The 18,046-nt window shown below is 43.9% G+C and overlaps 1 protein-coding gene across 1 annotated transcript in view; it reads right to left on the bottom strand.

Moving 5' to 3' along the window:
- The window catches only part of HS6ST3 (heparan sulfate 6-O-sulfotransferase 3), a 626,721-nt gene extending 609,821 nt beyond the window's left edge, over positions 1–16,900 (bottom strand). The window contains exon 1 of the mRNA XM_028112039.2: positions 16,197–16,900. Coding sequence (XP_027967840.1) covers positions 16,197–16,900 — 704 coding nt within the window. The remainder of the gene's footprint in view (positions 1–16,196) is intronic.
- Between the last annotated feature and the right edge of the window lie 1,146 nt (positions 16,901–18,046).

Here is an 18,046-nt window from a genome sequence, read left to right as displayed (position 1 = left end):
GTCCTGACTATGGATGTGAGAGCACTGATTAGTCTAATCCAGGACCCAGTCCCAGCTTGACCTTGGGACTGGTTTTTACTCTGCTTCTGAACTGACTTTACCACTTTTGTGGTTTTGATTAACCAGATTCCTTGTCCTATATTTGAGTTCCATTCTTGATAGCTGTGTTATGGATACTTGGGGATTTGTTTTAATCATGTTTGGTAAGAAAAGCAGACACAGAAATGACTGTCATGAAGGAAGGCGTTTTCTATACTCACAGACCCCTAGCATGCCACAGCAGACCGCAGGGGAAAGCACCGATGTCAGGTGGCAGAGGAAGCAAGGAGGAAAGCTTGGACGAGCCTTTATTGTGGTTTCTGAGGGCAGGAACAAGGGAGGCGGGGTAAGCCAGTTTAGGACAGGCTAGTTGCAGTAATTGCTGCGGGCTCTGGGGTATAGTGGCTCTGCGAAACTGTCTAGTACCTGGCCCTCAGGTGATGGGGGGGCGGGGGCAGTGGCCTGGAGTAGAAGAGCTTGATAAGGAAATGGTTGGGGAAATGGGCTCTGAATTCATTCGTTGGTTTGCATGTGAAAGACATGCTCAAAGTCACGGTCCGTACTTGGTCCATACTTGGTCTGTACTTGGTCCGTACTTTATCTGTAGGAATTAGCTAATTCTGGGAGGGGCAATCCCTCCAGGGTCAGTAAGGCCCCAGCTGTCAAAGCATGAAATACAAAAACTAGAAAACATGGTTATTTTAACAACCCACGTAGCTCTACCTTGGTCCCGCCTTGCTCCTGTTGGTATTCTTCCTACCTGCCTAGACAGCAGCCATATCTACACAATATCAGCACAGTCAAGATATTAAGAGGTATGGTCCTGCATGGAGGATGAGCACTTACCTTGATGAGCACAGAGTAGTGTATTGTTGAATCATTATATTATACACCTGAAACTAATATAACACTGCATGTTAAGTATACCTGAATAAAAAATAATAAAGTCTTTCCTACCCTCTGCTCAAATAAAAAAAAAAAAAAAGACATGGTTCTGAAATCAGATATACCTGGGTTAAAATACCTTGCTGCTCCACCAATGATTAATTCTGCAACCATGGATAAGTCACTGAACATTCCTGAACCTCATTTTCTCATCTGTACAATGAAGATGATAATACTTAATGCAAGTACTTACATAATAAAGCACTTAGCCTAAAGTAAGCAATTAAAATGTGTCAGCAATAATTACTATTTCTTCATCCTGTGATTTCCCCCAAAGTGCACTGCATGTGATTGATATGTAGTAGACACTCAATAAATGTATGTCGAAGTTCACTAAACCAACAAAGAAATGAATGAAAAAAATCAATGAGTAATCTTTGACTGATTGTAGAAAAGCAACTTTTTTTTTTTTTTTTAGAATAATCGGCAGCCCAGAACTTAGAAGTGAAGCCTGGATTTGAAGTCTAGTTTTACAATTTACAAATTTACAGTTTTACACGTGTCTCTCTAAGACAGGACGGAGATTCTATTGGTAGGCTCTCCAGCATCCATCCCCCCTTTCCCTCACTCATAGAGACTTGATTTTGTTCTGCTATCTACTCGTGATTCGCGGGAGGGTTGTCCTATCCCCATCTTCAGGGACAAATCCTGGAGGTCCCATTCCCATTGCCCCTGATGGGCTTAGGGATGGGAACGTGACCCTTTCTGCTCTAAATACTGGCCCTTTGGCCAGGAAATTCTGGCTGAACAGCTGCAGCCTCCTTGCAACCAACCAGGAGGGAGGCAGCCTAAGGGCCAAGTCATCAAGGTTAAGGTACAGGGTAAAGGTGTGAAAAAAAACACCTGAGTCCTCTGTAAAATAGCAATAGCTACCATTTAAGGAATATTTATTATGTTTCAGGTATTCCTCTAAATGTCTGTGGGCATTAACTCATGATCCTCAACACTAATCCCAGGTAGGAATCTTTTTATCACTGTTTTACAGATTGAGAAACTGAGACCTAAAGAATTCTTGTAATCTGTGCAAGGTCACATAGCAATAAGTGGTAAAGTCAGGATTTAAACCCACAGCTGGGCTCCAAAACTTAGGTTCTTTGCCTCTTTGCTTTATTGGATTTGGAAAATGCTCTCAAGACAGAATCAACCAGTTCTCTCTGGACTGGTTATACGATTTTAAATGTCTTACTATTAAGCCAATTTGAATTGGAGTTTTTGCTAAAAGCAGCTGATAGGATCCTAATAAATATACTCAGATTCTTCATCTGTAAAATGGGGATGCTTCTCCATGCCTTAGGCTATTGCTGTTAACATAGAGCTCAATAAATAATCTTCTGAATCCCCTCCTACTGCCGGTCATTACTTTTGTAACTGTGGTTTTCCATCAGCTTACTGAACTTCTTCCAAGACTCCAGCCCAGCTCAGTTGCTTTGTGTACTTTAGATCTGTACCCAGGCAAATGTATACACCCTCCTAGAAGTGACCAGGCACGCCTCATGTATGAAAACCAGCTCATTACTAAGCAAAGTTCTTCTGCTGATAGATCTTTATTATAATGCACACTCTTGATTTTAGATTTTATTTTCTCTTCTAAGGTAACTTTTTGCTCTCTCTGTAATTAGCTTCAAAAGCATGTAGAGAACAGCTCAGTGGATTATCACATGCTAAATCAGCTTAAATGAAAATGAGTTCCATTCTCAGCTCACTTTCAGGACATATTAACCAAAAGCCATAATTTACAGCTGTCATATGAAAATAATGATAAAGTCATGAATATTAAATTAAAAATACCAGTTTTAGGAGAGCTTCCTCAAAGGGGTAAAGCATTGGGGAAAAAAATACAAAACTTTTATAACTTGATCTGTGCCAAATCAAGGTTTCCTGATGGTCTAAGGAGAAAAACTTAAGCATTTCGATAAGCCTTTTATGATATATTATGTCCTGTTTTAAAGGAAAATGCTCATTACTCTAACAAGTTGTTGAGCTGAATGTGTATTTTGCATATTTTTCAAATGCATCTTTGTAATTCCTGATTTTTTAAACTCTCTGTAAAAGCTGAATTGTATATTCATTGCATTTCTAAAATCCAACTTTCCTTCCTTTTCCATTCTATATCAAAAGGCTTCTCACCGTCAATGTAAATTTAAATTTGTATAGTACTTTATCCTTTACAAAGTGCTTTCACTGGCATTTCCTTAACCTCCAACAAGTCCAAAAAGGAAGACAAGACACATATTCTTATCCAAATTGTCCAATAAATTAGTAAATTTATTTATGCTTGTTTTCTTCCTTTCATTTATTCAGCCCACATTTATTTGATAGCCATTATGACCAGACACTATTCTAGGCACTGAGGATGCAGAGGGAAACAAAATAAGTCACTAGCTTCAGGAAAATTACACATTGGCAGGTAGGCTACACAATAAATAAGTAAACAAGTCCATGAAGAAGCCTAGACTCAAACCGTGGTCGCTTAATCGCAAATCTAGATGCCTCCCTGGTCCAAATAAGCTGACACAATAGTTCTCTCTGCCATGAATTTTTGGCAGTTTGATTCCTTGGAGTCAAACCTCTTTGGGTTTCCAAAACGTCTCAGATTGTTCCTACTCCTCTGAAGAAATTCAGTGGACAACTATCGAAGCAGCATTTAATAACCTATGCATTCAGAGCACTGTTACAGATAGTTAAGAAGATTATTCCTCATCCCCCCCCAAAACAAAAGAATTGTGGATTTAAAAATTAACTTAAAAAAGAAACACACACACCTATAAATGTGTGTGTGCATTAACTCACGTGATCATCATTGCAGACTGTTGGAGGAAGTCATCTAGAGGACATGACCACTGGTTGACCAGGTACAAGCTGGACTCAGGCACTCGGAGGCTTCTCTCCGCTGCTCCCCTGTCCTTGGAATGCACTTTCTGCCTACATCCCCATGCCAGAAGCAGTCTTGAGGACACAGCCTTGAGATAGGAAAGTCTTGAGACCGCCTGGACTGAATTCAGTTAAGATCTCTATATAAACTTTTTAGACTCTGGCAGGCAGGTGCAGAGAGCTACTCATGTTGGGGCTGCCCAAGACAATCCTCAGAGGTAAGTTCCCTTGCTCGTCCAACCTCCCACCTACCAGTCCAGAGTGGCTGTCTCTTCCTTCAGTCTTTCTTTGCCCTCCATGTACAGGGGTGTTTCAGATTTCACCCAGGAAGCTCCCGAGGTCTCGAACGAACACTAACCTCAAATAGGAATGTTTACTGTTTTTTGTTTTAAGATTTTATTTATTTCAGAGAGAGAGAGAGAGAGAGAGAGAGAGAAAGCATGAGCAGGGGGAGAGGGACCAGGAGTGGGAGAGGGAGAAGCAGACTCCCTGCTGAGCAGGGAGCCAGATGTGGGGTTTGATCCCAGGACCCTAAGATCATGACCTGAGCCAAAGGCAGACGCTCAACTGATTGAGCCACCCAGGCACGCCCCAAATAGGAATATTTTTATCACTGTCTTACTGACCAAAAAAAATGAGGCCTGGAGAACTTACACAATTCGTGCCAGGTCACATAATAATAAGTAATAAGAGTTAGGATTTGAACCCCCAGTTGCGTTTCAGAACATAGGTTCTTTGCCTATTTTACTAGATCTAGAAAATGCTACTGCCAATGGGATGATATTCTTGTACCTGGAAAAATACACTAACATAAAATTTTAAAGTGCAAATTAATACCCTGCAAATGAGAGTCCACTCATTTAGTTATTAGCAGCTGTCTGACTACATAGGCTTTCCACATTTCAAATGACTCCCCTCCGCCAGTTTTCCACCTCACGGCACTCACTAGTAGGTTAACTTGCTCCATGTATCATCAGTAATTCATGACTTATTTTTGAAGGTGCAGGGACAGCACTACTACAGACCTAATACAATGAATATCTTATTGGGAAGAAATTAACAAATGAATTGTCGCCGATCAATAGGTGTTCAAGAGAAAATTACAATGATAGTAAAGTCTAAATAATTTATACACAATATTGATTTTTTCATTACATTAATTATTCTTTATAGCACACATAGGGAACTTGGAGAATAAAACTTTCAAAGCAAAGAAATTTATCTGCGGTGGTGCTGCAGGCTTAAGTCTGAATTTAAAAGACAAAGAATGGGCCATGAGCTGACAAATATTTTTAGATTAAATACACATCAGATAATAAATTTGACAGCTCCACTGTACCTGAGTTCCTTCATGTTGTCCGGCGTTTTTATACACAATACTTTTGATATTTATTTATCAAGAGAAGTATTGATAGAACTGTTTCTTAATAGAAACATTAGAAATAGAACTATCCATTAATCCACCTCTTTCATCAAGTGTACGGAAGGCAGAATGACAAACTCGATGAAGCTATGTGGGAAAGAAAAACTTCTCTAACACCTCTCTTGGAATCTTTAAGTTAACTGGACTTAAATTCAGTAGAATGGAGTGCAGGCTCCTTAGAGCTAATAACTCTCATACCCAGCAGAAAAAATTTCCTAAGGCAATTTTATCATGGCAAGTAACTTTCATACAGATGCAAGGGCCTGAAGATGATCCTCATGTTTAAGGTCACATGATGGGGTGCCAGAGAACAAAAAAAGGGTGTTGTGTGGTAGGGGAAGCTGTCAAAAAGAGGTCAGAGGTGGGTGAATTCTTCATGGATGGTACTGTTCCCGGGAATTCCCTCCTAGGGATGGAAGAAATGAACTTGGGGAGGGGCGCCTAAGTGGCTCAGTCCATTAAGCATCTGACTTTCCCTCAGGTCATGATCTTAGGGTCCTGGGATCAGGCCCCACATCAAGCCCCGCAATGGGCTCTGTGCTCAGCAGGGAGTCTGCTTCTTCTCCCTTTCCCTCTGCCCTTACCCCCGCTCGTGAACACAAGCTTTCTCACTCTCTCCCTCTCTCAAATAAATAAACAAAATCTTTTTTAAAAATTAAAAAAAAAAAGAAATGAACTTAACACATAATGCACCAAGCTCAACAGATGTAGTAGGAACAAATACTGGGCTGAATATCGTTTTCGTCACCTACAAATGCTTACATTGAATAGTGTTTTACTCATGACATTTTGACTCTTGGAATTAAAGCAGTGACTTGACAGTTCTTACTTGAGTTTTCTCAGATGTCACCTTCAACTATTTTTCAGTATCTAATGTTTGGCGATTCCACCTACCTAAGGTTTTGCAGAGAGTTGCACATACGTAGAACATCAAGCTGTCATATCTCCCCCAAGACAAATATGGAAATAGTGTTTCAAAAGTCTTAAAATTAAAACCAAAAACATTAAAATAGTTTCAAATCCGATACAATTTTTTTCTTTCCTCACCTTTTACCTTCAGAGACTGAAAGCCACATTCATATTACTTTTAACGTTCTTAATATTCTTGGAAGAAAATCTAAGCAACAGGAAGCAGCTCATCTCACAAGCATGCTTTTGCAAACCACAGCCCGTTTTGCAAACGATCTTGTCCTGTCTTAACTAATATTGCTATATGACTTCAAATTCATAAAATACCCCACATAGATATAATATAAAATGTGTGTTGTCCACTATGCATCATCATACAGCTATAACTGCCCAAATGTGTTACCAGCTGATTCTGGGCTACCATGGTGACAAAACACCCCAAGTTAGCATCATTTCTACTATTCGGTCAAAAGTCCCTTGTCTATGGTGACTGTTCTGCTGTCGAATGTCCTTTGCTGCATTCACCATTCTTAAGGTGGAGACTAATGGTCCATACAGAAAACATGTGGTCCAGGTATTAAAGGAATGGATATTGGTCTCGTTTGTAGAACCGAATGGGACATTCATAAGGTGGATGAGAAGAAATTTCAAGCTATTTAAAGGCACTGTGCATGTTATTCTCCATTTTCATCCCACCCCCACCCACCCCAAACCCAAATCCATTCTCTGCCTTTCTCTGCCTTTCTCTGCCTTGGGAAAGCACATGCACTGTATCAGGTAGCTCTCCTGCCATTCAGCTTCCAGGTGGCTTCGGCCAGTGGAAGACGATGGATGGAGACGGAGGACAGGTGGGAGGAGAAAGTGATCGAGAGATTTCCTCCCCACCCCTCCCCTCTGCCTCGACTCCGTATTTCTGGCGGCGGGTGGGGGGGGTAAGGCTGCTTTCTGCAAGCAGCTCCCATGGGGCAGCCCTTCCTACCTGTGAGACTGTAGCTCCTGTCAGGCCCCAGTGGACAACGGATGCTGACAACAGGGTTTTTTTCCCTCTGCCACTTCAGGCTCAGAAATAAGAATTTCCCCTTGTTAGGATCGACAAGGAGCCCCAGGTCCAGTGTTAGACCTTAACCAGTCCATCCCTCTATAATAGCCCCATCATTGTCCCAGAGTGGGCCTCTGTTTGCTGCCAGGCGGCTGACTGATACAGCCCCCCGTGATACAGAAGAAGAACATGTAAGTAAATCAAAGAACCCCAGCAGCTTTCCGAGGCAGACAGCCACCTAAGTAGAGGAGGACTCCCCATTAAGGCACTAACGAGACAACCATGCATACGAGATAAATTGCTGACCTCCACTTTCAATATTCTTTTGGATTTCAGGTTTTTAGGATTTCATTCTTCACCTTGACTACTTTTGTCCTTCTGCTTTCCCTCCTCGGTAGCATCCTGCTAATTTACACTCCACATGATCAGTGTCTGGTCTCTCTTCCCGGGGCATGTCACCTTGTTTTTCACTGTACTCCACAGATGTTTCCTTCAGACTTCCACACACAGGTCAAGTTACCACCTATATATGTTCAAAGTCACGTGTACCCTTCTCTCTAGGTCTGTGTTTTCACTTTTTAAGCAAACCTATAAAATTCTACAAGTTCATAATTAGAGTCCCCAAAATATGGAAGCTATCATCCAGGTTTACAGTCACATTTCCATAACCTTGATTCCTTCGGAAGAAATACTCTGCAAAATCTAACAGATAAATCTGGAGGACAGCAAGGACGTTAGCATTTCTACCCTCTTATGTTTTTAAAGAAACTAGAATGCAGCAGTAACCATGAACACACGGTGTTAAATGCAAGGTTCTGACAACAAATGGTACAGTACTTACCAATAAAAGCATGGTAAGATATTAATAATTGCAACGAACTGCAAATATTTATGTGCCCACAGGCAACTAATTCAATTTCACTGCAGGATTGCTCCATTTATGAATTTAATTGTGTGTGTTTTAAACATTTCTGCCGCTGTTCCATTAATTTCCCATAAAAAAATAAAATTATATGCTGAAGAAAGAAGGCAAGTTTCCATTCAACAGTGTTCATTAAGTGCCCACTGAGTGTCCACGGTGGCTTACGAATTAACATTCACTTTTACCATTTATGGCTTCTCTTTTGCATCATGGCTTGCAATTCATTTTTGCATCACTCGGGATGAGAAGTTCCAGCTTCAAAAAGGATGGTACAGGTTGCCTCTCATCGTTTTATTTTTTACGCACAACAGCATGGCTGTGTAAGACAAGCCCCATGAGAACAAAATAATGGCTAACTCTTACACGGGTCAGGCTCTGTGCACTCTTGGCACTCACCAGGGGTAGTACCACTATTCCTCCCATTTTCCGGAGAAGGAAATCAAAGTACAGAACAGGTAACTGACTTCAGGGTTATCAGGAAGTAAGAGGCTGAGCCCGGGAGATGGGTGGGGGGAATGGGCTAGATGGGGGATGGGTATTCAGGAGGGCACTTGTTGGGATGGGTGTTGTATGTAAGAGATGAATCACTGAATTCTATTCCTGAAAGTAATACTACACTATATGTTAACTAACTTGAATTTAAATTTAAAAAAAAAGAAAGACTTACATATTCTAAATTAAAAAAAAAAATCCAGCTCATTTGACGTCACAGCCCATGCTTGTAAACATCACCCAAATGACACTCACAAACTGGGCATCAGCACAATTTCCAGTGATTTTCAGTGGCTAACTTTGTCATTGATTTCTTCCAATTTCCCTTGAGGACATTTTTCCTAATAAAGGGTCTCCTTCCAATGCTCTTCAATATCACAATCTCCAACCACAACTACCTCAACTGTCTGACTTTGATCAGTAATAATCCAGGCCACATTGTTTAGGCTTTTCTCAGCCTCCCAACCTACATCAGGGAGCCCATTCTCTCTAGTTAGGCTGATTTTTTTTTTTCCTTAACTGAGAATGAATGAGATTAACCTTGTACCCAAAGGAATTCCTGACTTGTAGCATACTGTCTGCTGGGAAAAACCTTCTAGACTGGTCCAATAAGTCCTGGCCTCTGTCCTGACTTTTACTCCTCCTCTAGAGAATCAGGGCAGTTGACATCTTGCTAATTATGGAAGGCAATTACTAATGATTAGAATTTTCACCTGAAATAAGAGAGTCGTGACATAAAACATTGGATCATTCCATAAAAAACTACAATCTGGTCAAGTTATGCTGACATTTTTACAAGGTAAACTAGAATATGACAGATTTTTAGATGACATGTGTTGAGCATTTTTTATAGGTCGGTCTCTGTGCTTGGGAACTTTACATGGGTTTTACTGAGCAACTATAAGTGCTACAGGAGATATAAACAAATAACACTGTCTAAGTTAACTGTCCAGTACACTTCCCAAATGCAGTTAAATGCTTAGCTATAATTTAAATAAAGTTATATTGGCCCATTAAAATCAACAGAGAATTTATATATGATATCCATAATTTAACAAACTCAAAAACAAGAAAATTGATTGCTGGAAAATATTAATTTGGGTTCCCCATTTAACTGTTTTAATACTAAACCTATTTCTTGGCTCAATAATTTATTTCATGAGCCTTAAAATCGCATTAAGATTTGGCAGTCTCAATTAAACCTGTTTAATTCCTTATCAAGCATAAGTAACTTTCAAATGCCATAAGCTTCTGATTGTCCTTAGTAAAAATGAGATGATAATAATTAGCTTTGGGGAATAATAAAGTAAGAGTCTAAGATTAAGCCAATCCACATTGTTAGAGGCTAAATTTACCTAGCTTCCAATTATCACATGAGCATTTGTATTTCTCTAAAAAAAAAAATCAACCCTTGCCAACATCCCAAGGTAACCAGCACAAAAAAGGCAGAAAAATAAATCATCGATCACCATTTACTGGTTCCAGTTTTATCTTCACAACTCAAAAAAAAAAAAAAAAAAATGGAATGGGTTTAATTCAGCCTCCTTCTGATTTATAGCAAATATTGGTGGTTTGGACCAGAAGCAATACTTTCAGAGACTCTGTAATGAACATATAAGTGGATATGGCATATAGACAGAACAATCTCTTATCTCCTTGGTTTCACACAGCACACAAACCCGATGGTGAAAATTAACCTTCTTCACAGTTCAACATTTCTAATTAGAAGAGACATCAAAAAGATTATGCTTTAGAAAGCAGTATGGGCCATAATATTCTAGGCAGTCTGAAACAGAACTCTGTAGCCTCCTTATATATTTTAGCCTGCTGTCCACAGGAAAAAGCAATACCCAGATGATGTTTCAAAGTGGTAACGGCTTCCGGTGGAAGTTATATTTCTCAGCTTACCTTTTTATACTTATTATGAAGAAGCAACGTTCTAGGACACAGGACCTATCCATTGCTTTTAGCCCTGAACGAATACAACAGTCTATACCATCAGACCGTGCTCTACCAAAAGTTTCCTTGGTAGAAATATCTACAAATGTTTGAGAAATGAGTAGTTCATTTGTAAGCATTTTGGGTTTTTTTTTTTTCCTCCGGTTTTATTTTCTCTGCATGGGGCAGGAAAGGGACAAAGAAAGATACCCTGAATTCAGCTTAGATTAGAACACAGAAACTTAAAATAGAAGGCCATACAAGTTCAGCCCTTCCTGGGGAGGAACTGCTTTCACAACATCAGTGGTTGATCAGCCACATTTAAAGTTTTCACTGTTAGGTAGTATGCCGCTGCACAAAAGAGTTCATTCTCATTTTAGACAGCTACAATTTTTTTAAAGATTTTATTTATTTATTTATTTGAGAGAGAGAGAGAACACTAGCGGGGGGTGGGGAACAGAGGGACAAGCCGACTTTCCACTGAACCAGGAGCCAACGTGGGGCTCGATCCCAGGCCCCTGGGATCATGACCTGAGCCAAAGGCAGATGCTCAACTGACTGAGCCACCCAGGCGCCTAGACAGCTACAAATTTTAAGAAGTTCTTTCTTACTGTGAGTTGAAACCTTATCCTACCACTGGTACCCCATGTACCCTAGTTCCATCCTTTGGAGAAATACAGAGCAAGCTTCCTCCATTTTCCACACCTTCTTCCTTTGACTATTAGAAGGCAATTTTTACATCTTTCCTTAATTTTTCCACCTCCATATTACATACTTCCGGTTCCTTCAAATTATTCCTCATATGACATGGTTTCCAGCTGCTGCAAGTAAACTGGAGCTATAGCTTGACTTGAAAATGTTCCTACATGCAAGAATGCAAAGGGGAGATCTGAAAGTTTATTTTTTATTCATTTACACATATAACTGACACAACTAGAAAGACTATTCAGAACCCGATGGTCTATGTGGGAGCTGTATCTGTGTGAGGTCCCCTTCTTATCATCACACACACACATACACACACACACACACACACACACACACACCAGTTCCACGGATGGTACTGTGATACCAGGTGGGTCCGAAAACCTCATCGCCCTGGCCACATGGACTGGCAGAAAGGATAGTCACAAGTTCCAAGCTGGACTAATCAGAGTCATTCCCCAAGATTTTAAATTGGAACATGGAGAAAGCTTGCTACCTGCTTGGCCTGTGGAGCTATTAGATATGATAGCCATTTACCCATTTCATGGAATTAGCCAATCTGATGAGGTCAATATCCAAAGGAATATGGGGAGAAAGACCCCAGACCTCCAGTTCCAGGCGTTCTTAGAACCAACTCCACCCCTATGTTTCCTATGCTCTGGTTATTAAGCCAATAATTCCCCCCTGGCTGAACTGAGTTAGGGTTGTATCATTGGCAACACAGAAGGTCCTATCTACTACAATATTCATAAGATTCCAACTAGTCTACTAGAACCAAAAGAAAACAGGTCATAAAAGGGAAAAATCACTACGCCCCCCCCTACAAAAGGTGTGAATAGAATCTCCTTCCAGCAATGGGGCGCCTGGGTGGCTTAGCTGGTTGAGTGGCCCACTCTTGCTTTTGCCTCAGGTCATGATCTCATGGGTCATGGGATCAAGCCCCACATGGGGCTCAGCATTCAGTGTGGAGTCTACTGGAGATGCTCTCCTGCCCCTCCCCCCACACATGCTCTCACTCTCTCTTTCTCTCTCTCTAAAATAAATAAATCTTTTAAAGAAATCTCTTTCTACCATTATTTAAGAATGAGAGTGATACTCACCTACCAAAGAAGATCAAGGTCTTTCTTTCCTAATAGCCTAAGCTCCATAGGACTGACACTATTCAAAACTGTATTGTCAGAACTATCACAGTACCTGGCACATAATAAGTGCTTAAAACACTCTCCACTATACTTTTATAGAAGTATATAGAAGTATAGAAGAAAACAACAGGCAAAACATCAAATACAACTTACTAAAATAAAGATTCAAGTTCCCTGAAGAAACCTTAGATACATCATTTCACTTCCTTAGAATTAAATTGCTCCTTTGCCAGATATTTTATAGGACTTGATTACTTCTTCAGTCTTTTTTAGCCATAAAATGCTATGATTCTATCCATACTCAACAATGGTAAAGAATAGTCTTCTAAGGACCTGAACATGCAGATAAAAGGAAAAACAGTAATAAAGAAGGCAGCACAAGAATAATAAGAATAACCTACCAAAAAGATAGTTGCGGGGGAGAGCAAAAGAAATAGAACGAGAAGAAATCATCAGTGATAGGATCAAAGAGGTCATTCATATGTGCCACCTTCTGATTTGCTTCCTATTTTACTCTAACTAATCTCTGTGCTCAAAAAAGCCCTCTGTGCTGAATCCAAACTGCCAGCCCCAGAGCCTTGTCCCTTCCTGGGTCCATATAGTCCATATGATGGCTCCTTCATCTAAACCATGCATCTCCTTTCAGAGTTGGCTTCCCACTTCTGCCTTTGGTACTCAATATTCCCACTTGCTCACACCATCCCAGACAGGTTGGTTTTTGTTTGCTTGTTCCATCACCAACAGAATATATACCCAATTATATTGTGTCCCTGTCTTCCATCAGGTCCCCTGCATTGATTGATGCTCAGATGTCCATAATTTTCCATTTATTTCTTAAATTTGAATTCTGTCTCAATACAAGTAATCACAAAATAGCATCTCTATAAAATAAGGTGACCCATTTACAATGCGCTGCTCTAAGGAACTGACCTCAGATCCTTTCATGAAAGAAGGCCTTGACTCAGGAAAACAGTGTTATTACAACTAACAACTAATGTTAACTATTACTATATACCTGCAAAGTACTATATTCCAGCACATTACACTATATGTAGACACTGCGGTGAGCATTTTGCACACATTTGTTCATTTAGTTCTCACAACACCTCTATAAGAGAAGTCCTAATTACTACCTGTGCTTTAAAGATAAAGAATCTGAGGCTCAGAAGGAGTAACCTACTCCTGGTTACATAGCTAGTAAGGGCCACTCTTGGTTACACAGGAGCCATATCTATCTGAATCCAGAATCCTTGCTCTTGCTCACTACATGACTTACAAAGGCACTAATCCCTGTGAGAAATGGGGAGAGGGACCCTCAAGAGGACCAAAAGGAAAAAGACTAGGGAACTAAAATCAACATGATCTACTTCTTGAGTTTGCTTAGAGTCAGCCCTATTTGAAGAACCTTGGTCCCATTATGTAGCAATAGATTATCTGCCATTTTGCTTTCTGGAAATGTACCCTCCATTATCCAGGCTAATCTAGTTGACTGTAGAATGCGGTACACAGGCATTCCAATGACAGACCAGTAATTCAATCTTCTCTGTGAGGAAGATGCTACCGGACATCCCTTCAACTTTTTTCCTATAACTTTCGATGCAGGGTGCCTCACATAACCCACAACCATTCCTTCCTAAAACATCTAGAACAAAAGAAGTAATTTAGAATACCAAGAAGGGGAGAGAAGGTGAAGAAGAAAAGGAAAAGGAATTATAGAGTGGTAACCACCCCCCCAAAAAGAAACCTACCGTGAAAATTAAAAAACTAAAAAAAAAAAAAAAAAAAAGCAACCCAGTGCAGGGTGATTATCTGATAACTTGTGATTCAAAGAGAAATAAATGTTCATGGTCCATCACTAAACAGAAAAAAGCATTTGACAGTAGAAACCGTATGTTCAAATAGCCAAGGTGGAATTTTCCCACATCACAGAGTAGAGAGATACTGAGTATTTCCTATAGGAGTGAGACCTTACGGCTTAATCCGTGTAGGGTCTGTGGCAGAAGAACACTTCATCACTAAGCAAAAATCCAATTATTTTCAGGTTCCATAATCTCTAGTTTCTCCAAAACTCTTCATCTATCCACTGAGACTTTTATACATATATTGATAGAATAAAATGCCCATCCCTACTGTAGAGTCGATGTTCCTCTGTGATAATCAAAGTCTCTAGTTTTATTGAAATGGAAGCTAGGAATCAGAGTAGCAAAGTCCTTGGGGTCAGTCAGTAATTAATAGGTAAAGGCTGAAACACAAAAGGTACAATTTGGGGTGAGATGCAGCAAAGCTTGTCTTTCATTGAAATAATAGTCTCGTCTGTTAGGAAGTTTGAAAGTAATAATTAATTGAAAAACTATTTTAAGCTAAAACAGAGGAGCAGGGTCTAAAACACTACAGGATTAGAAATTTTTAAAAGTAAAAGGTCCTTAAAATATGCTAAGGAAGGAGCCTAATGCCTTCATTCCAAGTCCAACCAGTTTCCTATTCTAACCAATTTCCATTAAACAGGGAAAGGAGCAGGGAGGAGAGAAAGTATTTGAAAAACTGCCAGAGTAAAAAATCCCATAATGAAATTTTGCTCATTCTTGGAGAAATGAAGTAGAATTAGATGCTTCAGTGGTGGTGAATTCAGAATCCGGGTAGCTTCCAGTAAATGAAGTCTTTCCATAATGTCAAATGCAAAAGCTATCTGATATCAACATATTGAGCTTGAGTTTTTAAATTCCTGTTTCCTTACACCAAATTGTTTGAAACCTTTGAGATAAAAACTTCAATAAACTAGTGTTCCAAGCTTTTAATATTTTAGTCCCTTGAGTAAGCATGTCAGATTAATCTTCAAATTGCAGTGGGCAGAAAGAACATTCAACCAAATTCTTAAGCTCATGCCTCTCTCAAAGGATGTTAATAATGTAAGCAGTTTCATTGGCTATTAAGATTTCAAACTTTCCTAATTCTCAGCATTATTACTATTTAAAAGTGGGGGGGGGGGGAGAGAAAACCACCTAACCTGAAAGGAAGGGATTTTCCTTATTTTATCTTTCTGTCCCCGTAGCACGTTGCCCGGCCCACAGTAGGCGTTTAACAAGTACTTCTGGAATGTGTTGATGGATTGGTCTGGGGGAGAGTGGAAATCTTGCTGAGAACAGCATGAGTCCAAATCCTGGCATTGCTCAGCAACAAAGACCACCTCCAGAATTAGGGTTATCGAGGTACAGCGGGAATTTGAAAGTGTGTCTTCAAAGACACACCAAGAGGATTGTTTCCTGAGCTAGCGAGGAGCCTCCCAAGAGCCACTTATAGAGGGATTAGACTCGCCTCTGGCTTCAGCATGCCTGGAAAACGCCTGCCCTGCCTCTCCATGCCCAGTTCCTCCTGCCTTTTACCGGGTTTGGGTTTCCACTCACACAATTTAGGTACAAGATCCGACCTCGCTAGTCTAACCCAGGCCTCCTCCGCATTGCACGGTGGGCGGCAGGCCACGCCGTCCTAGGCACAAGGAAGAATACACACGACTGATCGGGACACCTTTGAAGGTGAAAGGGGGTATCGGGAAGCGGCGGGGAGAAGGAAGGGGAGGGGAGAGGGGAGGAGTGAGTTCAAGACCAGGGCGCTATCCAGCGGTTCCCTACTCCACTCCCGAAGCCTCTGCCCCAATCGCTGGAAGACGCCAGGGAACCACCCGCACGCTCAGGCAGCGCAGGGCCGCCCAGGGTAGGGGCCGAGGGGAGAGGGGCGGGGAGGCGGCAGGAAGCGAGAGGGGGCCGGAGACAGTACCTGGTGTGGCTGTGGTTGCGGGGACAGTCCTTCTTCTCCATGATAGCCGGCACGCAGTTGGTGAGCTCCGTCCAGTCGGCGTGCAGCCCGCAGCTCCAGCCGGTGGAGAAGCGGGAGAAAAGCCACGTCTCCTTCTTGCCCGGCCGGTGACAGGTGCACTTCTTCTGGCCGGCTTTGCAGCTACACGGCTGCTCCAGCCGGATGTTCTTCACCAGGTGCCGGCCGAACGTGGTGCCCCCGGTCTTCTGGATGTGCAGGAACACGATCACGTCGCGCCCTTTGATATTGAAATCCACGAAGCGGGTCAGGTCCTTCAGGGTGAAGTTAAAGCGCGGCACGAACCGGGGCAGAGAGCCGTTCTCGGGGGCCTCGGGGTCCGGCTCCTCTTCCTCCTCCTCTTCTTCCTCCTCCGGCTCCCCGAGCTCCTCGTCCTCGTCCTCTGGCGCCGCGGCCCCCCGAGGCCCCTCGGGCGGCCCCCGGGGTGGCGGGGGCAACTGGGGCCGCCGCTCCCACTCCTCCGGCGGCGCCTGTGCCCTGCGGGCGGGACTCGGGGCGGCCGGCTGGCCGGCCTCCCCCGCGCGGGGCTGCTCCCCGAAGTTGGCGCAGGAGCTAGTACAGGAGGGGGACACGTACTGGTACATGATGACCACGAAGAGGAGAGTGAGCACCGGCGTCAGCAGCCACTTGTTGAACCTTTCATCCATGGTCCCGCTCTCAGGCCGGCAGGCGAAGAAGCGGCGGCGGCAGCGGCGCGGACTGGCGCCCGCTCGGAAGTTTCGGGGACTCCGGGGCGCGGCTCCGAGCCCGCCGCTCCTCCATGCCCCTGACGCCGAGGCGTGCGGCTGGCTGGCGGCCCCGCGGCACTCCGGCACTCCCCGGCTGGCAGCGTCAGGGCCTGCGAGCCGAGCGGGGAGGCGGGCGCCGGCGCGCGCGGCTACGGCTGCGGCGTGGGGCGCCCTGCGCTCCCGGGGGCGCCCGGCTTGGCCCGCTCCCCGCTCCGGCCAGGGCGCGGCGCGCGCTCTCAAGCCACGCGGGGCATCCCGCCGCCGGCGCTCAGGCGCTCAGGCGCTGGGGAGCGCGGCTCGGGTCCTGCACCTGCCCGGGGCAGCCGGGCGGCTGCGGCCGCGAGCGCGGGGGCTGCATGAGGCTCGCCAGGGCGCGGGCCAAAGGCGAGGGCGCGGCCCGGCCCCGCCGCCTCGGCCGGCCGCGGGCACCGCGCCCGGAACGCGCACCCGGTCGGCGCCTTTGCCCTCAGGTCGCTGGGCGCGGGAGCCGCGAGGGCCGACGGCGCCCGCCGCAAGTTTGCAGAGGAGCCCCCGCGGCGGCTGCCCGCGAGGCGTCTGTGCGGAGCCGCGTCCCCGGGAAGAGTCGCACTGCTGCTCCGGGTCGGTCCGCCCAGGCGCGGGCACGCAGGCACACTCGCAAACACTGGCTGGCACCGCCACAACCCGCCAGCCGGTGTGACAGGAGCCCTGCTACCCGCAGCAAAAACCTGCCCTAGGTACGGAGCATGCGCCAAAGCCTTCCCCAGCCCCGGAGGAGTTTCCAGGGGAGGAGTCCGCTGCTCCGCGGGGCTCGGAGAAGGCAGCTGAGGGGGTGGGAATCCCTTCAGCCTAGAGCGAGGAGATATTTGGGAGAGAAGCAAAGGCGGAGCAAGGAGAGAGGCCCCGAGGAGAGCGTCGCCGGCACGGATCCGAGACCTTTACATCCGCAGCTTTCTCCTTCTGAGGATGGACGCAAATCTGGCCGGCCTCTGTGCAAGGATAACACTCGCACACCGCTGGGCAGACTCTAGACAGGACTGCACTCGAGCTGGCTGGGGAAACTGGCTCCAGACTGCTTTTAATTCC

This window comes from Eumetopias jubatus, unplaced genomic scaffold (assembly GCF_037043125.1).
Source record: "Eumetopias jubatus isolate StellerSeaLion01/CBP00866 unplaced genomic scaffold, mEumJub1_p1.0 scaffold_3, whole genome shotgun sequence".
In the NCBI taxonomy this organism is placed as follows: Eukaryota; Metazoa; Chordata; class Mammalia; order Carnivora; family Otariidae; genus Eumetopias; species Eumetopias jubatus.
This window is presented reverse-complemented; position numbering and strand designations above follow the sequence as displayed.